Genomic DNA, 25,743 nt, shown 5'->3' with positions numbered 1-25,743 from the left:
TTTCAGAAAATCCTGCCATCAAAATCAACCTAATGAAACCAAATCAAGATAGATAACTCTTGCAAAGTATTAATATCATGCACAATCTATATAATTTTTATCTCAAAAGTGCAACAACCATCAGTAACAGTTTCTGAACAAGAAATAAAACTGAATTCTGTGGGTTTTTGACATGCATGAATCACCTTCTGTCTGATTTTTAGAAATACTGCTACTTAAATGTTAATTTCTACCTCACAAGGGGTTATTTACAAGTAAAACAGTTCTGATTTAGTAGCTGGCTAAAACTACATTCCTATTGTATCACAAGATTATGGCAAGTTCAGTTTAGTTCGGTTACATAAGATTAATCTCGGATTGTTAAAGATGCTAATGTTTTGATAATAAAGTCACGACTGCTAATTGAATATGTCTATAGAAAGATTGATCTTGGTAATTTTGAGAAATCTCTAATAGTACATAGCTAGGGTAAGGAAAGTGAAGAGAATAATGTTATTTGTGAAGTTGCTTAGATAAGCATAAATATGAATAATAAATTAGTGAACAATAGCCACATTTAAAAGGTAAATACAAGCTAAATACAAATTACTTTGCACAATAAACAATATGCACATGGAAAATTTTGTTATTTTTCAGTAGACAAAATTTTTATTATTGCCAATTCTTATAAATTAATTTTAAAACATATTTTTATCTTTAAACATGAGAACAGTGGCTCTGAATTTAACTGAATAGGGGCATGTCAATATTTTTGTATTCATTGAGATATAACAAAATTACTTTAACCAATCAGATTACAGTGTTTATCTCAAATTAATTTATATACAAATAAAAAACAATTGAACCATGATATAACACAGAATATGGGGCCCAAATTTTCATTCTTGTGAGGCAAAAAAGTTCTTCATGTAGAAGAGGCTACTGTTAACCTAGACTATAGAGAGAAAGTTCACTTGTTTTTTTTTTTTTTTTTTTTTTTTTTTTCAAGAAAAAGAAACTTTGTTTGGTGTGATGATAGATGACTTGCAGATTCATCTTCTAGACAAAACAGTTATGATATTTCTGTGCTTGGGGAAGTTGTATTATCTTTTTCGTCATGTGAGCATGTTATTTTTACGGAAATATTTTAATAGAAACTGATTTAAAAACTGAAGAAAAAAAACTGAAAAAATGCTCATAAGAGTACTTAGAAATTGTCTGTCATCTAAATAGATTATAGTATAAATTTGAACCAAATGCATAAAGTGCATCTGTCTAACAGGTTTTGTTTTAACAACAGAATTATCTTCTATCAATGAAACTTGCAAAAGATTAAAAAATTAATTCTAAAAACATGTTGTTCACATGATGTTAAAAACATGACCAGAATTAGAGTGTTTTCTTCTTAGGAAGACTTTCATTTATTTAGTATGAATTTGATGCAGATAGATGGAGAAAGGTATCATTTTAGCATTACAGTGAAATCCGTCTTAATCAAACTAATAATAAAACCTAAATCTGGGTACACCAAACCTTGGATGAACTGGAACTCTGTGTACACCAAACCCTGGATGAACTGGAACTCTGTGTACACCAAACCCTGAGTGAACTGGAAATTTGTGTACACTAGACATCTTCTGAAGTTCTATTATATCAGTTTCAATCCATTTATAACCTGGGTAAACCAAACAAATGGTTCAGTCCTAACCTGGGTAAACCAAACAAATGCTTCAGTCGATAACGGCTTGATAGGTTTCACTGTATAATGAGGAGGTATAGAATTCTACATATTAAAACAGTTTTTTTTCCATGGGTAAATAGTGCCCGCTAGTGGTGTTCATGGTCAAGAAACTGTAAAACCTGTCTAAATAGAACTCTCAGTAATTTGAAAACTTGTCCAAACCAGACACTTTTAAAGTCCCTTTATATCACTTTAAATGTTTTTGAACCTTGTTAAGACTGTCCAAATTGATTGATTGATTGATTGTTTGGGTTTAACACCCTAGCAGCAATATTTCAGCTATATTCAGGCAATGTACAAATTGAATCAATTATAAACTCTGCAAGGGATTCCATTGAGACGGGTTTTATTGTATAAACATAAAAATAGGAGATATGGTATGATTGCCATTGATATAGTCATCCACCAAAAGGAGATGTGGTATGATTGCCAATGAGATAGTCATCCACCAAAAGGAGATGTGGTATGATTGCCAATGAGATAGTCATTCCCCAAAAGGAGATGTGGCATTAAGTCCAACTTGTAATTTTACAATGTCAATAATACTGGTAGTTCAACTGAAATGTTTACCTTCTTTTTTCAGAGAAAATGTTGGCTTTGTGTCCGGTAACCATCATCAAGGAGGACAACACAAATAGAACCAGCCAGGCCCCTGATATTAACCCTCCTATCATTACACATACAGCTGCCACACCCATGCCCACCCCACAGGGATCACCCAACGAAAATGCTAACAAGGACTACAACAAAGTTACCCTGTGTGTTCATCCCCAGGTACAGATGGACACTTTGTCTGTACATTCATCATCAGTAAGTGGCATTGAGTTTTAGAATATTATGTACTAAATTTTGTAAAATTCTATAGTACTTGTGCATTCAATTTGATATGAAAAAATCCCTAGAATGAACATAATTTCTTCAGTAATATACCTTTTCCATTTATTTGCCTATCAACAATGTCCATCTTTTTTTTTTTCAGTCAAACAGCATCAGATCATCTCCTCGTCTTTCACCGAGAGGTTCACCTCGCCCTTCACCTCGTGCCTCACCTCGCCCAATATCAAGGTCACCAGGCTTGTGCAGGTCATACAGCTATGGTAGTCGTAACAGTTGGCGAGGGAGGCGAAGTCGTGATGATAGGCGTTGTTTGGTACAGGAATGTGGTAAATCACAGAGTGTTGATTACTATGACGACGATGTGTTTACACCTTCTACACCTGTCCCAAATAGGTATAACTAAAAAGGACCTGATTTGTTTATAGCTACTTTGGGCCCTGTTTTTTATGTGAAATTAGGGATATTGGTATAATTCACCAAATTCACATTTACATATTTATAGACATTTCCAGGTGCCATATTCATCTTATTCATGAAATATTAGTCTATCATACATTTATTTAAGGCTGGTGAAGTGATTGTAAAGGTAGCAACAGCTTGTTCCACAGCTATTACTAAACATTTGTATTGGAAACTATTGTTGCCAGTTATTCAAAATTTAGAAAACAATATCAGAGAAAAAAATTGGATTAAATATAATGTGAAAGTTAGGTTTGTTTTTCTTAGTGGTTTTAGATTTGGTATTGGTGGTAGTTTTAATGGATATAAATGTAAATATATTAATACAATTTCAAGAGAATAAAAAGCCTATATTTCATAGGTGCAGATAGTTCACAGAGTACAATAATTTGGCAGTTGTTTCACTGAATTTTCTGATACTTGCTATTTCATATATGATGGAAAGTGTAACTTCTGGTAAGGATTCAGTTTTTTTTTTCATTTTCGCTGCCAAAGTTGGAGAAAAACAGTGTGTTATATTAAGAACAGTTTCCTCAGATCAAAGAATGAATGCTTAATTGATTGTCAAAGTAAATTTGCTTTTCTTTGCCAAATAGTTTATTTTGAAAATAATTATTTTAAATATAGCCTTAGTTCATTGTTGAATTACATACATGCATTTATATTTTTTTTATATGCGTTTTATTTTCATATATATTTTTTAGTCGGATAGACTGTAATGGGCATTTACCACTGAATAATCAACGAACGCTAAGTCCGCAAAACTCCATAAAAAACCAAACATTCCGATCTCCGAGAAATTCATTGAAGGTCAGAAACAATTCCATCAGCAGCACACAGAGTATTTGTAACTCTATATTTTTGAGTCGTCAGAATTCTATAAATAGCCATCGTACAATGAACTCATTGTCTTCCATCAGTGGCGTAAAGGAGGATTATAGACAGAACAATTTGAACGAGTCCCCAACAGGTGAAGCTAATAACCAACCAGTTTCTGATGTGGAGGATGAGGAAGATCCTGACGCTATAGATGAAACAGTAATGATATAATTATCTTTGTTTTTGAATTTTTTTTATTTTAATTGGTCATTTCCATGAGTTAATTTTCATGGTTTGAGCAAGCTGTGTGAAATCAAAGAATATCTATCTGAGGGGAGATGACCAATGATTATCTTTTCACTACTATTTTACCTATGAAGTCCTTAATTTGATATTAATATCTATCACGAAAAAATAATTACTGAACTTTTACTAAACATGTAATCTTTGTTTCTAATTTACTTGATAACTTCTATTCTCACCTCTCATTCTGAAATGCATGAAATTTCTGCCATAGAACGTTAAACCATTATCAATCAAGCTATTCAACCTCAATCTCCATTGCTGACAAAGAAATGGCCAGCAAGATCAAAATTTATTAGAAAGCTGTAAAGATGTTTATATGTAGCTAGTGGTAGTCTCATGCCATAGCTGAGAATTAATGTTTTCTGTAAATTCAAAGCTTTGATCTTGATGATGCTATTACTATGACACATATTGTCTTTATGGATTTCAGAGTATTTTACTCTTTTGTAAATTGGTTGTGCCACCTGATGATACATGACTCTACCTCCTAAAATCTCTATTAAAGGACAACATGTTTTTTTATTTTCTTTGTCACAGTCATACTCCACATAAATGATCATCATCTGTTTTCAGTATTAAAATTGAAGAGCAAGAATTGAATTTATTACTGGATTTTCAGAATTGTTCCTGTTCTTGGTGTCCAGAACCCAAGGGCTGTTTTAAGACAAGAGAAGAGTATGCTTTATACATACTTAGTCCAACTAACAGGTAAACACTAAAATATTTTGTTATGTGCTGTATATTTAGCCCCACCAACAGGTAAATTCTTACAGATATTGTGTAGAAGATCCACTCAACACTTAGTCCAACCAACAGGTAAAAACTTACAGATATTGTATAGAAGGGTGTGCTCTTTACTTAGTCCAACCAACAGGTAAATTCTTACAGATATTGTGTAGAAGGGATGCACTCTATACTTAGTCCAACTAAAAAGTAATTCTTACAGATATTGTATAGAAGGGTGTGCTTTATATTAAGTCCAACCAGCAGGTAAATTCTTATAGATATTGTGTAGAGGGGGTGTACTCTATACTTAGTCCAACAGGTAACTTCTTACGAATATTGTGTAGAAGGGTGTGCACTATACCTACTGAGCACAACTTATAGGTAAATACTTACATAGTTTGCTTGTTACCTACTTAGCCCAACCAACATGTTAATTCTTACAGATCTTATATAGAGGGGTGCACTCTGTATTTTGTCCAACCAACAGGTAAAAACTTCAGTCTTTGTTGAGGGGTGTGCTCTATGCTTGGTTCAACCAACAGGTAAATTCTTACAGATATTGTATAGAGGAATGTACTCTATTCACAGGTTTGAGTGTAGTAAAATAAAAATTATGTTCAAATCCTTCTCATTTCTTCAAAGTATTGCATTGTTTATTTTATTGATATAAATTGGCATCTGTTTACAATCATTTTAGTAAATTGAACATTTGAAATTCTACATTTGCGAAACTTCATCAGATCAAAAGAAAATAATTAATATCTGAATTATCTAGCCAAGTTAGTAGCATTTTTTGGTGCTATTTTTCCTGCTCAATCTCATCCTTTCTCTTTTAACCTTCAAATTTGGCTGATATCTGGCTTGAGGTGTTGACATATCTTGTTAACTTTTTATTTTATACTTTTCATCAAATTATCACCTGTTCTAGTTACAACCCTTGTGCACTCGATTTAATTGGATGATAAGAATATGGAGCGGAAGAAATATAGGCAATAATTAAAGAACACGACTGCTATCATATCATATTTTTATGACTCAATGAGATGCATATGCTTATGCAGCTGCAAAACTTTTTATCTTTTTAAGATAGAAGGGTGTTACTTCATAGAGTATTAAATATATTAAAAATCATGCAAAAAATATGAACAGCTGAAAGTGCAGCATATTAAAAGCATGTGTTGTGCTACTCATAATTAACATATGAGTTGAGTTTGATATGATTCTCATGTGATTTGATTTACGCATGTTTTAGAGGTATGATTTACATGTTAGATCCTTGTGGTTTTTACATAAACATGTACCAAGTTTTATTAGAATTTCTTTAAGAATGTTGATTCCAATATGTTCACAGGAGTTTTTCAGAGGGGATACCATATTCAAAATTAGAGGGGTTCAGGTTGCAGAGCAGAAGTTTTCAGCGAAAGTATTTGAAGAGAATTGTTGATTAAATGCCCCACTAAATGAAAGTACAGGGTTTATTTATATTCTATGTTGCAAAAAATCAATCTGGGCATGCTTCTTATACTGGTAGTGTATTTACTATGTAGCACTAATATTATCAATGCTGCCTGATAATTTGAAGGATTAGTAATTAATGTTTTATCTGAAAACAGAAGTATAATGTTAGATATGGATGCACTTCATGCTGATATTGAAACATTTAGAAACATGGTTGAAGAAAAGGTCAAGTTTGTATTGCTTACATGATACCCATCAGAATTAGCGAACATCTTAGACATTATTCGATTATTCTGGAGTTGAATGTGAAAAATTATAGCAATACTGTGGAGCCAAGGGGCCTTTTGTTTCTCATATGCTTCTTGGTTCTCAGGTCATTTTACTTGAAAACCAAAGAGAGGGGAAAGCCTTTCTTTTTCCCTTTTGTTGCCCCAAAAATGTGATTAAGGTTATTTTTATGTGGTACCCTTTGAAAAGTTGTATGTCTGTGTGTCTGTCCCCTGATAGTTTCCAGATGATAAATTGAGAACGGATCAGTGAAGCTTTTTTTTTTGAAACTTTGTGCAGTTGTACCTTAAAACACTGGTTACATTCAATTTTCAGCAAAACCAAAATATTTAGTCGAGTTCTGAACATTGTGCAATCTCCATTTTTTCACCAATACGTGGAAGTGTATTACTTAATGTTCCATTAATGCTCTGTTTTTACCACCTGTAATGATGAGATATTATAATACACCCTCCAAAGTCCTCCATTTTGATTAGCAGGTATGACCTGTTATCCCTCAGTCTCTCTGCCACCCAGTAATCTCAAAATAATGATGTAAGAACATATGAAAGGATATTTTTCAAATGTTAAACAAAGTGTTAGTACTGTGCAACTTTAGCTTAGCCATTCTTTTACCATATTCTTTATGAAATGAGAATCTTTATCAGTTTTATTTTATTTTTGCAGGTTAAGGAAGCTCCTTCACCATATAATGGCCCAGAAATGGTTTGACAACAGTGTACTGTTCTTCATAGCTCTAAACTGTATCACCCTGGCTATGGAGAGACCAAATATACGTCCAGGTTCTGACGTAAGTACTGGTTCCCTTACTGAATTTAATAGCTCTTTTTTTGCACCAGATGTTCCTCTATATTTTGTACTTAAATCACTTTAACATGTATCCATTGATTGGTCAGACCACAACTTGAAATTTAAATGAAAATATAAAGTCCTCATTAAAACAGATTAAATAAAAATATTCTAATTTTGATAATTTGATAAACATGATGACTTTTCATTCAGAATTGTCAACTTACCTTTCATCTGTAGCAACATCACTTCGGCTCCTGCATATGGAGTGTTCATATCACAACTCATACATTATGCCAGAGCTTGCCGAAACTATGCAGACTTTTTGTATCGGGCTAGAACTCTAACAAATAGGCTTCTGGAACAGGGTTATGTTGCTACAAGACTGAAGTCATCACTACAGAAGTTTTATGGTCGTCATCATGAACTCGTGGATTATTTTGGTGTATCCATCTGCACCATGAAAACTGATTTATTCAACAGGTCATAGTTTTCATTTCCTGGTTGGTCAACCCAGGTCTTGACTTTTTATGAGCAACTGGGTGGGTGTTTCTAGAAAAGCAGAAGACATTTACCCTACCAATGCACCTGGTCCATGCTCCCAGTTTTTAGTGGTCCGAGTTGCTCATTTGCTTTTGTTACTTTGTATGTATGATTTTAGTTACTTTATGTTCTTTCTTGTGTATGTCTGTTTTCCATGTCCGGTCTTTGTCCCTGGATTGCATTCTTTTGATTACTGCTATAACCTTGGTTCTCTTGATTACTCTTTAACTAGAGAATTTGCCCTGAACCAGTGAAGTTGCTGTATGAATATGCAGTAAGGGAGATAACTAAAAAATTTCAATGGTTTAGTTGTAAAATAATTGTGCACATTTTAAAAGCTAACAATAAATTTGAACTCAGACTTATAATGAATAAATCTGGAAATCTACGAACTTCAATTTATCGAACTAACGATAACTTGAACACATTTCAATGGTCCCTTGAAGTTTAAACTACTGATTGATTAACGCCTTTGACTTAACTACTAACTGATAGAACTGTATAAATATGATGTTAAATTGAATTTTGGACTTTTTTTTTTTCAGGAGAGAACATTTCTTACATACTCCAACTATGTTTTCACCTTCATATTTGCAATAGAGATGACAGTAAAGGTACTTGCTAAGGGACTGTTGATTGGTAAACACGCTTACCTGAAGAGTGGTTGGAATGTGATGGATGGTTTTCTTGTCCTTATCTCTCTCACCGATATTGTCATTTCACAGATCTCTCACAGTAGTCCGAGGATTTTTGGCATCCTTAGAGTGTTTAGATTGTTACGAACATTGAGGCCTCTCAGGTTGGTGTTTTGATGAATTGTATACACATAAATGCATGGATGTACACACCTCTGCTGCTAACATGTTGAGGAGGTATATTTGAATAGTGCTGTATTTGCCAATCTAAGTATTCTAGAAAAATGGGGTGGGGGGGCTGAGTGGCATCAGGCAGTGCCTGCACCAGTGATTTTCTATAACCAACATTCTCCAGCATAAAGGGGTTTCAAAGCAGACACTAAATAATATCTCAGAATGAATAGATAACAGTGAGTGTAAAATGTCATACATGTTCTATGAAAAGTTTTGGTCTTCACTTGAAAATCATTTTTCATTTTTTTATAATATGCAGTAAATATATTAAATTTCATGGTTACAAATTTTCATGGATTCTGTCAAATTCATAAAAAATAATAAGCATTATAAATTGTTAAACTATGCATGTTCTTGGGTAATATTATTTGTGCTTATATGTTCAATACGAAAATGTGGAAAGTTATTAAACTGCAAAAATAAATATGTTAATTAAAGTTACGAGGGGATTTACACTTTCTTTATGACAAAGATTCAAATACTTGTAAAGTGATAGGAAGTTAAAATCTCCTTGTCTACTAAGGACTAATGAAATCTATCAGGTGATTGTCATTTAATCGAACATCATAATTGTATTGGCTGTAATATTACATTTTTTCTGACATTTACTTTCAGGGTTATAAGTCGAGCTCCAGGACTGAAGCTGGTTGTCCAGACTTTGCTGTCATCATTACGTCCCATCGGAAACATTGTTCTTATCTGTTGTACATTCTTCCTCATATTTGGCATACTGGGTGTACAGGTAGATATTGTTAGATCTTTAAGGTTGTTTTTGTGTCCCCGTCCACCTAACCCCCATGAAAAGAATATTTGGTTTATTAAGCCGTCTTACATCTTAGATTAAGCTTCTTATTGATTCCTTTTTTCTGTTTGGTGTCGTAGTTTATCATCTTGAGAAAGTATATCTACAGTGAAATCTGTCTAAACTTTTTATGAACAGAGAAACCTGTCTATACTATACATCCTCTTCCTATATCTCAGTTTGAACATCCTCAGTGATCAAATTTCAGGGGAAATACTTGCTAAAGTTGAAATTCAATTTTGCTAGTAGAAGTTATTTCCACTTGATAAAATTTGCTAGTGGAATTCTATATGTCATATAGGTAAAGTCCAGAAATAACCCAAAAAACTTAAATTTTTCAGTACTTGCTATATTTAGCTAGTGGAAAAATTTCTGAAATTCAATCCCGGATCCTAGTAATGTTTATGAACTGAACACCTACCTAAACTAAACACAAAATTCAGTCAAAAAGGCATTTTGTTTAGATAGGTTTCAGTGTATTTTATGAAATCAACTTGTATACAATTTATTTTCGGATTTAGATCTTCCTATTTATTTGATTCTAAGGCTACTGATGAGAGGTACACCTTGAACATGTGTACAGCTTACAAAATTTGCAATACCGGTAATACATGGCATGTGATTGATATTTTTGTATTTGAAAAACTTATCAGAATACTTTTTATGAGACATAAGAAATATAATATTCTAATTTTTTTGTAGTTTTGCAGAAACAAATTTTAGCTTCTACTTCTGTTTTGTTTTGTTTTCATAAATGTATTTTTAAGGAATGATGCATGTGGTCTTTAGGAATCTGTTAAATTTTCACTTTTACTACACATGTAGTTTTTCACACTTTTAAAAAATATATAAAAAAAAAAAAAAGGTAGAATAAGTACGATCACTTTAAGAAGACTTTTACAGTGCATTATTCATCCAAGAAATCAGACTGTCACTTAGATCGATGCAGACCTAGATTCTCAAGTTACTATTTTAATTATTTATCAATATCGGCAACTCCATTACAATTAGCTAGTCTGCGACAAAACTAATACGACATGATTATAAGTTACGTCACCAGACGACATTAGTCACCTTATAGGTCATAAATATCTATATTTAACATGTTTGAATTCCCATGTAAGATAAGACGTGCTGGAATAGTGCAAGATAATGCTTTAGTACTTCGTCATGATCTTGTGGTCGACATTATTTTTGGAGCGTATGATTTAAAGTATTGTTTTTAGATTTTATTAATCAAAACAAAAATTAAAAGTTATTTCTGAATCAAATTAAAAGTTGTGAGGGATGGAACTGAAAAAAAAAACTTTTTTGAAATATCTCTTGATTTTGAGGATCTCTTATAATTTTAGTAACATATAATTGGACAGTCTCCGAACCTATCGGAAATAACTTATGATCAAGATTTTGAATCTTACAACAAATTTTCTATATAAAGGATTAATTGCCTTTGTGACACACTATTTGTCTGTTCATCTCACTGATTTTTTTGTCAAATCATTTTAATTAACAATAATGAGCCTAACTTACCATATTTTAACATTTTAAGGTAAACACACAAGTTTACTTTGATTCATTTTTGTGGTTGTCATGTAGATTTATGATAAAAGGTGTAATTTGGGAAAGTTTTTGAAATTTTTGCATTCTTGCGGAAATCATGAATACAAATTGCTTACAATTAAGTAGTAGTCTTTGTAAGAATCATGCAAATTCAGTAAAATGTGATACACCCCAAAAAAAATGTTACATATTTTTATTTTTGTTAATTAGTTGCTTTATAGGTCTATATCATAAAATGTGTAATTATTCATTCCAATCTTTCTGCTCTTCTGAGATAATTAAAATTGAAAACCCAACAGAATCTATTGTATTTTAGTGTCATTTACAGAGTTATCTTCCTTAATTTTGAATTACATGGTGCATTCTATATATTATTTATCTCCTATGAACAAGGATATGAAAAACCACTATGAAATTTTAAACAAAATATCAAAAAATAAAAATATGTAGGCTTTCCAGCCATGAATCACATTTTGCATGATTCTTAGCTGGAGTACTACTTGAAAGGTTGGTTTTCAGTTCTTCGAAGAAATGTTGTTTTGAGGATTAAATATATTTTTATTAATGCTGAAATAATTGACGGTATTTAATTATGAGAATATTTTTTTTTCAGCTTTTCAAAGGAAGTTTTTATTACTGCAAAGGTCCCAATGTCAGACACATTGTAAATAAAACACAATGTCTCAACAATCCACATAATAAATGGGTGAACCAGAAATACAACTTTGATGACATTGGTCAGGTTAGTATTATAGACAAATTTGCTTTTCTTTATCATTATATCTTTTTCCTCATCCGAAGACTTCATGCTTTATAACGAGAATGGATATTGTTAATAGGTAATCAAGGGAATGAAGGTTATAGCGGAAATCAAAAGAATGTAATCCAGGGACAAAGACCAGACATGAAAAACAGACAAACACGACAAAGAACATAAAGTAACTAAAATAATACATGCAAAGTAACAAAAGTAAATGAGTAGCTTTGACTCCATTAAAAACTGGGATCATGGACCAGATGCATCTGAAGGCTAAATGTCCTCTGATTTTCTAGAAACACCTACCGAGCTGCTCATAAAATCAAGTCCAGGTGAATATGTCAAAGAGATAAGAATGTCAACCTAGGAAACTAATATAACAATTTAACAACTTCAATATTTGTGTTTGTCTATTTTTAGGCACTGATGGCATTATTTGTGTTAGCCTCTAAAGATGGTTGGGTTAGCATTATGTACACAGGGCTAGATGCTGTTGGTGTTGACATGCAGGTAGGTCAAATGGGTTACAGGTCAACATTTATACTGATGTCTTGATATTGATCAGTGTGAATATTAAGATATGTCCGATTATGCTTATAGTCTGAAAGACAGGGTAAAAGGGAAAGATTACTATTTTTCTTCCAAGGTCAGAGGTCAGCACATGCTCTCAGTTTTGATTGCTATAGTGATGAACCTATATTTAACAGGAATAACTTATACCTTAACAGTTTATGCTTATAATTTCTATGTATATCCATAGACAATTTTTGCAATTTATCTGAATTATCTCTCCCTGTATTGCATTTTTGATATTTGGTTGAAAGAGCAACTATTTAAAATATGTTTCTATTTTCTAGAGCTGTTTAGTGCAGCTGTCACTTAACTTCAAAATCAAGTGCACTAACCATCAGCGATATTAATTTTAATAATTGATTAAAGTAAATCAATTTGATATATGACTTCAAAGAAATGATAAAGTGATTTATATACATGTACTTTATACCTGATATATATTTACATGTATTAATACCATACATACATGATCTAACTACATATAATACATAAACTGATTGTATTTAAATGTACATTCCTCATTTGAATAAAGTTTTAAGTGCAATTTATGACTTCACCTTAACATGTTGGGCCTGGGTGTCATGGAAAGTTAAGGATTTCCTCAAATTCTTGAGTTGTCATCAACTGTCTACAAAAAATACTCAAAGCATCAAATTAAGGGGACTATTCAGAGACATCTAAATTCAAGCACACAGACAAAACATGAAAACAGGAAATAAAGAGGATCTAAACAACAGATTTAGATACAATTTCATATTTAAAACTGAGATTTCACACAAAAAACTATAGCACATGCAATATAAACTCCAACATAAAACTAGAAGTGATATCAGGTGCACTGGAAGGGTGAACATATCCTGCTCTGTTGGCAGCAGCCACAAACCTTTAATTTCAAGCATTCAGATGTTTTAAAATTTGAGTTTGAAAAGGGTTTATGGGAAATATTTTCATTAGAGTTTTTATAAAACTAGGTCTTCAAATATTTTGTTTCACTGCTGTCTGTCTGTCTCACCAATATATTGTTTGGGCCATAGTTATTATATTTTAGTTGAATGAATTACAAAAAGGGGGGGGGAGGAGGATGTGGGAAAAGTCCACAGGAAAATTGAGTCATTTAATTTTGTATTTTTAGCCAAAAGAAAACTACAATGAGTGGAGGCTGTTATATTTCATCTCATTCCTGCTTTTGGTCGGCTTTTTTGTATTGAACATGTTTGTTGGTGTGGTGGTTGAGAATTTCCATAAATGTAGAGAAGATCAAGAAAAAGAAGAACGTGAAAGAAGACAGAAAAAACGCTCCCAGAAAATGGAGCAAAAGAGAAAGAGTGAGGATACTCTTGGTTTGTACTGAGTCTGGCTTTTATTATTTTATTTTGTCATGTGACTTTTTGTTCATTCACTTTTGTCAAGTGACTGTATTGTCTATGTTTCTGATTATGTGATCATAACATTGTCACCTGTCATGTGACTTGTCAGTTGTCATGCATCAAATTTCATGTGGTTCTGCTAAATGGCTGCTATAAAGGTTTTTTGGAAAAGAAAATCAGAAGTATAAGTTGAATATCTTTACCCCCAAGTTGCAATAGTTACAGGTTTCACTATTATATGAAAATAGTTTAAATTCATTACTTTTTTTTAGGATCATATGTTTTTGTTAATTTGTTTCAGAAATTATTTAGATTGATTTTTTTTTCTCAAAATATGTCATTTTATTGGTTACCATTGCAGATGTTTTCTTCATTTTGTCAGCCATATAGCAATAAAAGCTAAAATGATGATTTTGTTTAGCAAACAGGGAGATATCTGTTTACAACAGTTAGTAGAAAATAATGCTTTTGCTTTGATATTATAGCAAATAAGCTTAGTGTTTCCCTTCTGAGTACCTTGTAACCAGCTTGAGCTAGGTACCTTAATAATAACTTGAGCTTTTAGCTTGATTCTATTGCTTATAGTAAGCTTGATAAAGTTGGGAGAATCTATTGTAGCTAGCTTATGGAAGTTGGGAGAATTTATTGTGGCAAGCTTAGGGAAGTTGGGAGAATTTATTGTTGAAGCTGATGAAAAATGGGAGAATTTGTTGTAACCAACTTATGATTGTTGGGAGAAGTAGGCTAGTACTGCTGTTTGACTATTTCTCTATCATTCTGATCTAAAATATTCTCTGTGTGGCATGGGAAGGAGAGGGTAGACAAAGACCCTTCTTTTTTGTTTGTTGAAGGGAATTAATGAAGGTTGGAAAGCATGTTTTTGAATTCCTTTTCAGACTGGGTTTCAACATTGAAAATGACAAATTTAGCAAAGTTTATTCATTCTAGCCTATTTTTACAATGTTTCATTTTTTACATTTTTAGTTGAATACCTGGGATTTTTTTTTTAATAAATCATAGAAATGCAAGCTAAATGATATATGTAAGCTATTCTAAAATTTAGTAGTTCTCCATGTCAGGAATTTAAAAAGGTTCTTCTTTAGTAAAACCTATAGTTACATGCTTTATGGGTGGTATGTTCAGTTTTCTTTTAGTCTGCTTTTTCAGGAAGGTGAGTGTGTTGCATGCTACAAAAACTTAGAAGTTCCATCAAATATTTACTTAATGCCAGCAAATATATTAACAATTTTCATCTTACTTTTATTCAAAAAGAATGCCATAGTTTTTCTACTATGTAGAATAGTTTAGCTTTTATATGTGTGCATTTGTTTGCCAGACTCAGTTTTTATTTTCTTCTATGTTGTACTGAATTTATCTCCCTTTGACTGGTGAGTATCAATGTGATTGCATTGTAATCTCATCTTTCATCTCACCCACATTTTTCATCTCATTTTTTCTGTGATTTACTGTAATTATAATGTCTTCATTAGTATCAATACTATGAAAAAAATTACAAAAATAAATTACTATTCAAAGTCAACAATATGCACATACATTTTTAAGGGGGGTTTTCTGATTGACTTCAGTCAGTCTAGGTGAAACACAAATTACTAAACCGGGTATAGACCATCATTATTTTTTGGTCTATCTTTTTTTTTTTGTAAAACTTTACACATTTCCACAAAAGACATGTACCGGTAATGCTACGGGTTTGAAAACAGAATCAACCATAACCCCTTTCAACCCAAGTCCTGCACACAAAAGAAATAAATGTTTGATGATTGGCTTTCATATAACTTATTTTCTTGTAGAATTGAACCGTCCAGCCTACTGGTCTAATTACTCCCCTTGTCGCCTCGTCATTCATCAGATTGTTAATAGTAAATACTTTGACCTTGCCATTGCTGGGGTCATTGGGTCAAATGTCATTACCATGGCAATGGAGTATTACATGATGCCACCAGTAAGTAAACAGAACTTGTAGTTCTTCACTTATTAACACATATATGATGTAAAGGTTAGTCATATTTTCTAGTCTTGAAACATTCCATATCTATTTTAAAGTTTTGAATAGCCATGTCAGAAGTATTTTCTATGCATGGATATTGTAAAATATAAATGTTTGTGAAGTGTCAAGTTAAATGCATTTAAACACTAAACCACAATAAAAAAGTGTTTAGAGTTCTTTTTTTTATGTTACTCAACAATGTACAATGAAGGCTCAAAAGTTTCAGAATGGTAGCATGAAACAGATCAGCTGTTAAACAATACTGATCATTTTAATTCCAGGAACTTCAATTTGCTTTGAAGATTTTCAACTATTTTTTCACTTGTGTGTTCATCATCGAGGCTACAATGAAGATTATTGCCCTTGGATTTTTTCGTTATATCCGAGACAGGTAAGGGATATAACTATTTTTTTTTAAATTGGTATACTGCCTGAAAAGCTTGATTTATTTTTAATTGAATATTTACACTAACACTTTTTCCACTAAATTTCAGGAGAAAATTTTTTGTGACTATGAGAAATTTTTGCTGTTGGTAAACAGCATTAATAATGCTATATTTTTGTCTCTTTGTGGTGAAACACATTTTCTTTTTAAGTTTTGTGCCTAAATATTTTTCTTTAAAAATTCATTATACTGACAATATTATATTGTATTTTGACTTCATAAAAATGCATAATTTTTTTTAACTATGATGGATAGAACCAAATTTTTAAATTAACATAACAAAATATTTGAATCAAACAAATGCTTACATGCACTAATGCATTATGATGTATTAAAGTCTAATTTATTCACAGTATAAAACATGGTCCATAATTTACCTTCTGCTATGTTTTATATAAATTTATTTGGATTGTTTTTATGAGTGATAGCTTCAGTACTTATTCCTATTTTAACATGGTGAAGTAACTTACATAAGGACTGCAAATGTTACATGTTTCATTAATGATCTCCATCTTGGTTTTTCTCCATTTTCTGCATATAGAGTTACCTCCCATTTTTAAATATATAAAACATGATTTGTCTCCCTTTGTTTATACAAACCTGTATATTTTTATTGTTATTTTTTGCATATTAACAGCAGGTAAAATGAGTGTGTGATTTTTACTAACCCTTCGTCTCTTGCACTCTCTTCCTTTTATCAGAGTTGAATTTGAATTTTATTAATGTTTGTTAATTAACATGAGGATCATTCGTTTGGTTAGTTTTCTTAAAATGCCACTTTCAGAAAACTTTAAGCAGTCAATATGTTACATCAATATTTTATCATATGAGAATAATTTCTAAAGAAGAATAAAAATGTTTGAAAGTATGATGGGACTAAATTGGACTTACTATAAATTGAAAAATTTTAAGATTTTCTTCTTTATTTCCAGGAAAGTGGTGTTTTTCAAAATTTACTAAACTAGTGTTCCTATCTAGAGTGTTGCTTTATGATTCTACAGAAATAAAGAAGTTTTCCTGCTAAGTGTAAATGTAATATTTTTTGCCCAGACAATAAAGTTGATGGCATGCAGATCTCCAGTCTGTTTGTCTGTTCATTTGTTTACTTGTCCTTCTTATGTTGAAATTTCTATTTTTTTTCTTTAATAATGTGCGCCAAGACTTGCTACAAGTCCTTTCTTTAAGTTTGTATATTAATACCCCATCCAGCATAGTGTGGGGTATAATAATTTTGATCCATCTCTGTTAGTCACAAAATCACAAATTGCAGTCGCATGGTTAAAACTGCCATTATTTTACCAGTAAATGAAATCTTGGTAGAGATTAATTTTCATCAAAAATGGTCAAGGTGGACCATTTTCTTGGGAGGTGGAATTAGTAAGAAATCAATGATATAGGCTTGTTGCCTGGAGAGAGCCTCCTTTTATGTGTATGGTTAGTACATGTAGCAATAAAAACTTGAATGGGATTGATTTCACAGAAATTGTTTAAAGGAAGCAATGTTTTTTTGGTTTAGGGAATTAAGTTTTTCGAAAGAGTTCAAATGTGTGCATGTGGGGTACTGTGATTGTGCTCACTAAGGTTCTTTGATTAAATCTTAAAAGTGTCTATGGAGAATTATGCCCCTGTAAAACAGGAGTTAGTAAGAAGACAGATTTCTGTTGTTCTCAAGGAGAATATTCAATATATTCCCAAAAAACAAGTCTTCCAAATAAATTTTTCCAAATAAATAAAAAAAAATAATAGATAAGATTTATCAATTTAACTACAAATTCAAGATTTTGTAACATTATACCAAATTTCATGATTTAAAAAAGATGATGGTCGTTTTGAAGGAAGCTGTTTTGACCACTGGAGGTCCTCAAATTTCTGTGTTGCTTTAAGAGGGGAGGTAACTATAAGATCTAAGTGGTAATATAACTTTTGGAGGTAAAACTAGTTATGGAAGTGGTATTTGTAGCAAGTCTATTGCATTAAATTTGGAAACATGTATTTATCTCAAAATATTCTTTTTTTCTATTCAAGATTATCATTTTCCATTGTTTATTTATGGAAATAGAGACACTATACCCTTCACATTATTAGTTTGTATAGACTATAGATTTTCAAACATTAGTAAATTACACATTAAAGATTGTGTAACATAGGAATTTTTTGACTGATCAAGTTTCAAGAAGTAATGATTCTTTATTTAAGACATGGGTTTATTGACTTTTATGATTAAATTCCTTTTGTGTGTGTTTTGCATGCAATTTTTTTCTTTGAATCATTTTAGGTGTTTATTCCACAATGTTAAAATAATATAAAAGGTTTATTGATTTACATATATATTAGGAGCAGTTATTGTAATATTTAGACAACATATGGTTTTCTTTATGTTGTCTAGGTAATAAAAAGAAAATCTCAAGGTGTATTTTTAAAGATTATATATAATTTTAAAAACACAGTCTTTTAACTATTAAACACACATTAAGTTTGATCATGGTTGCATTTACCATTGAGGATTTAAGTTATGGCCCTTTTTCACTTTGAAAATTAGGATTGCAAGAATTTGGTCTAAAGATTAAATTATATGCAAGATATATAAAAAATTTGAAAATTATGTTGGTATAGATTCGGTAAACATCACGAAACTAGAAAATTTGTATCAGTCTAAGAATTATGCAAAATGTGATATATGGTTGGAAAGCCTATATATTTTTATTTTTGATATTTTGTTTAAAATGTTTAAGTAAAAATACATCGACATGTGGCTTTTCATATAACCCTTGTTCATGTGCTCTAGAATTCAAAATTAAGGGAGATAAGTCTGTTTCCTAACACTAAAATACAATAGAAACTGTTGGGTTTTCAATGTTAATTAACTCCTAAGTGCAGACAGATTGGAATGAATAATTACATTTTGTGATATAGACGTATAAAGCAACTTATTAACAAAAATAAAAAATATGTAGCCTTTTTTGGGGGTATATCACATATTACAGAATTTGCATGATTCTTACAAAGACTGCTACTTAAGGTTTTCACAAGGTCAAATGAATCAGTAGTTACATAATTTAGAAATTGTCTAGCCAGCGGCTAGCAGAAAGTCCTTATTTCCAACATTGTGAACAATACTCTATTTTTACTGGGTAAACTGGTGTTGAGTTTTTTCCCCCTAACTTTTTACACAAACCTGTTTACACTGTCACATGACAATCACATAAATTGCACATAGCTTACTTTTAGTTTTTTGCAAGAAATTTATTAATCTCAAATATTATTCATCCCTGTTCACATCTCCTTAATCAATGTTACTATAAACTAATATATTATTTTCTTTCTTTACTTGTTTAGTTTTCTATTTTATGTTATATATCTTTTATGATAATCTGTTATTCAAATTTTTTAAGCTGAGATCATAAAACAAAATCTGATAGCCATGACAAAATAAAGCAAGCAACACACAAACACCAATGAGGTTGTAGCTTATTTTTTCTCCATTTCCTGTATTCTTAAACTTGTCATTTTGAAATATTGCTGTCTGTCGGTCTGCTCATACAATACACTTTATCTCTAAAATTATAATTTTGGTAAAGTTTTGTCTTCATTTATTTTGTCTTGAATCTCCCTTTATCTTAATATTTTTTTCTAAATTTACGTTTTGGAGTTATGGGACTTTTTGTTCACTTGTGAAAAATGGGGTTGGGCATATAATGTGCTGTAATGTAGTATTTTATTTAACAGTTCATAACATTTGATCTCTTATTGTCCAACCCAAACCTGATATTGAATCAGAACTAAGACACCCTACCATCCAACTATGAAACTGTCAACCCATAAAAAATGTATCTTCAAACAAACCATAATGAACATATTTTACAATGGATTTGTGAGTTTCATTATTGAAAACAAAGCTTAAGCGTTTATTTGTGCAAAACTTAATGATACTAAAAAAATAACACTGTTAAATAACAAACATATTGCAATAAACAATGAAAAAACAAAAGAGTGATGGAGAATTTTTGCATGAATCCATTTTTGTCGTACTGGTACCCAAATTAAATATGTTTACTGTTTGTAGATGGAACCAGTTAGATATTCTGATTGTACTACTGTCTGTTATTGGTATCGTTCTGGAAGAGATGGAATCTAATGTCATTCCCATCAACCCCACAATAATCAGGGTCATGAGGGTGCTTAGAATTGCCAGAGGTTGGTTTAACCTTTTTTGGTTTTGTAATATTTGAATACTACAATCTTTTACTTGTGTTTCCATTTTGAAAAATTATCATAGAAGATAAATGTACGTGTATTCCTTTTTGGAAATGTTTATTTTGAGAATTGTTATGACTTAATATGAAGAGTTAGCTTCTACAAGCGAGCAGTTTACTGTAAAAGTATTAGTTTTTGTGGTGTACTAATTTTCACTTTTGTGGTGATCAGAAAACAGGAAAAATAGTACCAGCAAAATTGAGTTTTAGACACTATAGAATTCTTATCATTTTTTGAAACCACAAAAATTGATACCCGCTAATATGTTTACTAGGCTGAATCAGCAAAATTAACAACCGCAAAAATTACCGGTAATAGGTTTACAGTATTGAAATCACCTGGCTTGTAAATCCCAATTTCTGATAACAATGTATTTGGACTCCCAATAGATGGATTAGTTTTAAATTTGTTATATGGTTTCATCTGGACGGGGCATACATTGTAAGTGATTTCGGTCGCTGTCTGACATAAATTTCCTGTCATGTGTAACTTTGCCATTTTTTTTTTTTCATGTGTGTGTGTTTTAAGGTCAACGATTTCATTGAATAGTATGTTGTAGGAGTGGGGGTATACCTAGCAGGACAATGCTTGCAACTTTGATATGAGAGGTTCTTTTTCAAACATTTTCTCATAACAAATTGAGTTTGAATTGTCACCCGAAGTGAAGCCATATACTATATATTCTGACTCAATGATCTTAATATTTATTTTTCCAGTATTGAAATTGCTGAAGATGGCTAAGGATATCCGAGCCCTGTTAGACACAGTGATTCAGGCCCTCCCACAGGTCGGCAATCTAGGGCTTTTATTTTTCCTCCTCTTCTTCATATTTGCTGCTTTAGGAGTGGAACTGTTTGGTAGGCTAGGTATGTATCAATATTATTATTATAAAAATCAGACAAAAGGTGATTCATGCATGTCAAAAACCCACCAAATTCTGTTTTATTTCTTGTTCAGAAACAGCTATAAAATACATAACCAGTCTTAGTTTTTCATTTGGTTGTTGCACTGTTGAGATGAAATTTATATAGATTGTACATGAAATAAGCTTTTTGCAAGAGTTATCTTTCTTGATTTGGTTTGATTTGGTGGATTTTAGTAGTGGGTTATAGTGTAGTTTTTTTTTTTTTTTTTGTTTTTTTTTTGTAAATACAGAAAAGATCATTGTCACAAAAAAGTACATGATATGTAGACCAAAAAAGCATCATTTGTTAGTTTTTCTACACCATGAATCACCTTACCATTGACAGTGTCTGAATTTTATATAGACTGAACTTAAGTACGGGTCTTTGTAAATATAAAATCTGTTGATCTGACAATATAATTTCACTTCATGGAAGTCCTCTCGATTGGAAATGACCAATGCTTTAACTCTGCATCACTGGATATATTCTGAAATTTTTCATTAACATGATATAAAATTGAGGTGTTGACAGTTATCTGCATTGAAACATTAATTTGCAGTGATTTTCAATGAAATTATAACTCATTTAATCAAAATAATATGAAGAATTCTTGTCGTTTTTCCTTGATTCTGTACAAAAAGTTGAATAAAACTGTCAAAGTTGTCAGTTATTTCATGTAGTGTTTTACCTACTGCCTGATTCTTACAGGGACTGATTTTTAAAATAATGATTTTTAAACTGAAACCAATGCAATTAATATTGTGTGCAGAAATTAACTGGGCAAAGTTTCCACTTAATTGTTGTGGACTCAGAAAAGGATTGAGAGATGTTTGCCACTAAAAGATCGGAAATTGATTTTTCACAAATTTTATATGCTAACTTGCAAGATTGGATTCTAGATGTATTTTTGTCGCTTTGAAAAATGTTTCATTTAAAACATTTGTTTCTGTTTCAGAGTGTTCTGAGGAACACCCATGTGAGGGTTTAGGACCACATGCTCACTTTAAAGACTTTGGTATGGCCTTCCTGACTCTTTTCAGGGTAGCAACTGGTGATAACTGGAATGGTATTATGAAGGTAATCTACACTGTTCATCTTTGAAAAAATAGATAGATTGACTTTCAATGTTTAACATGTAACAATTAGACTTGAGGCATTATTTTGGCCACTGTCTTGAATACAGTGACAGCATTTTGTAATTTTGGATCTGTGATTCTGAAATTTGTCTTGTCTTGAAACTATAAAGTTGTAAAAAAAAAACATTTTATTTAACTGGCATAGGAGTTGCTCATTGGAGTCATAAATAGCATAAAATCATTGATTTTATTATGAATTCAAACAAAGTCTCCTTGTTGAGAGAAGAAACACAATATTAAGAGGATGTCCAAGCAAAAACCAGGCAGAAGGTGGCACAAGACGAAGTTTGTTTTTCAAAAAATGTTCACCTATTTCATATCACAAATGCACAATTTCTCAAAGTTGAATGATGGTTTTTTATTACCTGCAATGATTGAAGAGAAATAAATTATATTAGAATGCAGTGAAAGTCATTCTGAAAAGGGACATAACTCTTTAATTCAAGCAAAATTTGTTTGCTTTGTTAGGGGACCTAAAAATATTCTCCAAACCATCCATTTAAAACTAAAACAAAGTTTGTAATATTTGACATACATATGATATATTCATTACATTGGAATAAAACAATTCAGTAGGATCAAATTTACCTTTTGCCACCCAAATCATAGGATCTGCCTGATTTTTACATGGACTGTAAATTCACGAAAATAGGTGTTGGTGATATTGTTTCTTTTACTATGAATGAAAGGTAATTTGCAATACATGTTTGCTGCTCTGTTATAGAAAAACAATATTGGTAGACAAAAATGATGGATCAGTGTGCTCATTTTTGAAATTTAAACATTTGAAATTTGAAACACAGAAGAAATAACAAGGATTTCATTAAGCTTCTTAAATAAAATTTGAAAGCTTGGTTTAATGAAATTTTGAAAAGAAAAGTGGGGATAGCTGAGCAAAAATTATTTATGCTATGAAAATGATAAAACCTGAGGAGTCCAAAAATGTGACAAAAAAATGGCTAAATATGAGCAGTGAACATCCTTAAGTACTAACTAGGAGAATTTTCTAGATCTATTCCAATGTGCATTGTTGTTTGATGTTGAATACAATTTCTTTTCTACACAGGATACCCTGCGTGAGGATTGTGATTCATCCAGCGACTGTCTGACAAACTGCTGTGTTAATTCTATCATAGCTCCAGTGTTCTTCGTCGTCTTTGTCCTGATGGCTCAGTTCGTCCTCGTTAATGTTGTGGTAGCGGTCCTCATGAAACATTTAGAGGTACAACAAAGATTTTATACTTCATATATTTGTTAGTAGACCACTGTGACATATTGTACATGCATCATATTTTATTGTAATCTTATTAATGTGGATGCTTGTAACTCACTAATACATGTTCATAATGCCTAAATAAGATTAATCACTTCTTGATATTTTCTATTTTAAACATTTTTATGCTTAAATCTTTCACAGTTTTTAACTACTTTCACCGTATTTGGTGTTTAAGAATATTTTTATAGACATTTAGATGCAAGCACATAAAAAGGTACGCTAAATTCCTAATTTTTTTGTTTTACCCCTGCCTCTACACAGATGGGGAAATAGAAATACCAGTGTCTGCCCATTCACACTTGTAGATGCAAATCCTTAAAAAACCACTTGACAGATTTTGTTCAAATTTTGTAGGATTGTTAGTCACCTTCTGTTGTTGATCATATTGCACTGTCCTTTCAATTCACCCAACAAGGATTTTTTTCTGCTTTTTAATGGATTTCCGCTATTTCAAATCCGATTTTACCGTTATGATTCTTTTTTTACTGTCTGTTTACTTCCGCTTTGTTTGTTGACCCTCGTCCCAGGACAAATTTTACTAGAGTTATGGTGTTTGGCATTTCAACTTTTTTGTGGCGGTGGGAGACATATGGCTAAGAGTTACTTGTAGAATTTAAACTATTTGTTTTTTAGTCACTTTGCACATTAATGTTTTGAAACATCACAAACCACATAATTGTAGTCCACTCCATGGGGAATTTTCTACTTGTTCAAATTGTTGATTTAATTGTTCGTCACGTTAATGTACTAACACACGTTTGCATGTTTTACTAATTGTTTACATCAGGAAACTTACAAATACAAGGAAATGGATGAAGAGCTTGAGGAGGAATATCAACGACAACTTAATAAAACTGTTTGTCCCGACGTTATTGAACTCAAACTTCAGGTGTGTTAAACCAACCCAACACTTACATATGAGCCAATCGCATTGTATTATACAACAGAAATATACTCAATTCAACACACAGAGGCAAATTCTGTATCAGTGGTGTGAATCAGGTTCATGTGAAACTCGCATAATTTCATGTGAAATTCACATGAAATCTCAAAATAATTTGTATTTTGCATGAAGTCCTTTTAAAGTGTACTTGGTTGATAAAGGTAAACTAAGTGTCAGCCTCTGTAAGAATCAGGCAGTTTGTGAAACAAGGTAAGAAAAAAATCACCATTTTGAAACATTTACCTAGTCAGAATCAAGGAAAAAAGACAAGATTTTCCATATTACTTTGGTAAATTGAATTATAATTTCATAATGAACATTTCAAAGGAAGATAACTCTGTCGAAAACCTCTACCATTCTGTTGAAAAAATTCTGAGCAAATTCAATGATGCAGAGATCAAGTAATGGTCTTTTCAAAAACAGAGAAAGCATCCTTGAAGTTATATTGTCAGGTCAGAGGGTATTTGACAAGTATGTTTCTGATTTTTCCCATTTTGCCTGATTCTTACAAATACTTACACTTAAATGTGAAAAATACTTTGCCTGTGTAAAATACATCTGACAATCATTAAGCCTGTTGAATAAGCGACATATATGTAACTGCAATTGCATATCATAAAAATCTATAATTTCCCTTATACATCGTAGACCTCAATCAAGCAACAGTGCATCATTCATTCAACCATAATGAAGGAAATAATGCAGTAATGTTAACAGATCTTTTAAGTATTTTTTTCCTTTTTTTCTTTTATTTGCACTATTCAGTGTGTTTTTTGCCATTTTCAACTGACAGCAGGTATCAATAAAATGTCTTGTCTTTTTTTTGTATATAAACATCAGTTCATGTATTTGTATTACACAAGTCAATTGAACAATGATTAAAATACTGAGCAATTTGTAATT

At 31.6% G+C, this 25,743-nt stretch overlaps 1 protein-coding gene across 9 annotated transcripts in view; it reads left to right on the top strand.

The window, feature by feature from the left end:
* LOC148620383 (voltage-dependent T-type calcium channel subunit alpha-1G-like) overlaps positions 1 to 25,743 on the top strand; it is a 113,503-nt gene that overhangs the window by 76,011 nt on the left and 11,749 nt on the right. For 7 of the 9 annotated variants that reach the window (XM_088581228.1, XM_088581220.1, XM_088581223.1 and 4 more), the window contains 17 exons: positions 2,304 to 2,530; positions 2,700 to 2,950; positions 3,721 to 4,054; positions 4,761 to 4,849; positions 7,280 to 7,403; positions 8,491 to 8,744; positions 9,430 to 9,556; positions 11,790 to 11,918; positions 12,354 to 12,443; positions 13,639 to 13,846; positions 15,685 to 15,836; positions 16,163 to 16,272; positions 20,390 to 20,520; positions 21,297 to 21,446; positions 22,441 to 22,562; positions 23,688 to 23,843; positions 24,685 to 24,786. In XM_088581228.1, the coding sequence (XP_088437354.1) occupies positions 2,304 to 2,530; positions 2,700 to 2,950; positions 3,721 to 4,054; positions 4,761 to 4,849; positions 7,280 to 7,403; positions 8,491 to 8,744; positions 9,430 to 9,556; positions 11,790 to 11,918; positions 12,354 to 12,443; positions 13,639 to 13,846; positions 15,685 to 15,836; positions 16,163 to 16,272; positions 20,390 to 20,520; positions 21,297 to 21,446; positions 22,441 to 22,562; positions 23,688 to 23,843; positions 24,685 to 24,786 (2,756 nt within the window). The remainder of the gene's footprint in view (positions 1 to 2,303; positions 2,531 to 2,699; positions 2,951 to 3,720; positions 4,055 to 4,760; positions 4,850 to 7,279; positions 7,404 to 8,490; positions 8,745 to 9,429; positions 9,557 to 11,789; positions 11,919 to 12,353; positions 12,444 to 13,638; positions 13,847 to 15,684; positions 15,837 to 16,162; positions 16,273 to 20,389; positions 20,521 to 21,296; positions 21,447 to 22,440; positions 22,563 to 23,687; positions 23,844 to 24,684; positions 24,787 to 25,743) is intronic. The other 2 variants (XM_088581221.1, XM_088581224.1) reach the window with 2 other exon arrangements.

Source organism: Perna viridis, chromosome 4 (genome assembly GCF_037379345.1).
Source record: "Perna viridis isolate PV_CMFRI_1.1 ecotype Kerala chromosome 4, ASM3737934v1, whole genome shotgun sequence".
NCBI classification, from domain to species: domain Eukaryota; kingdom Metazoa; phylum Mollusca; class Bivalvia; order Mytilida; family Mytilidae; genus Perna; species Perna viridis.
The sequence above is the reverse complement of the archived record's forward strand: the minus strand, read 5'-3'. Positions and strand labels throughout refer to the sequence as shown.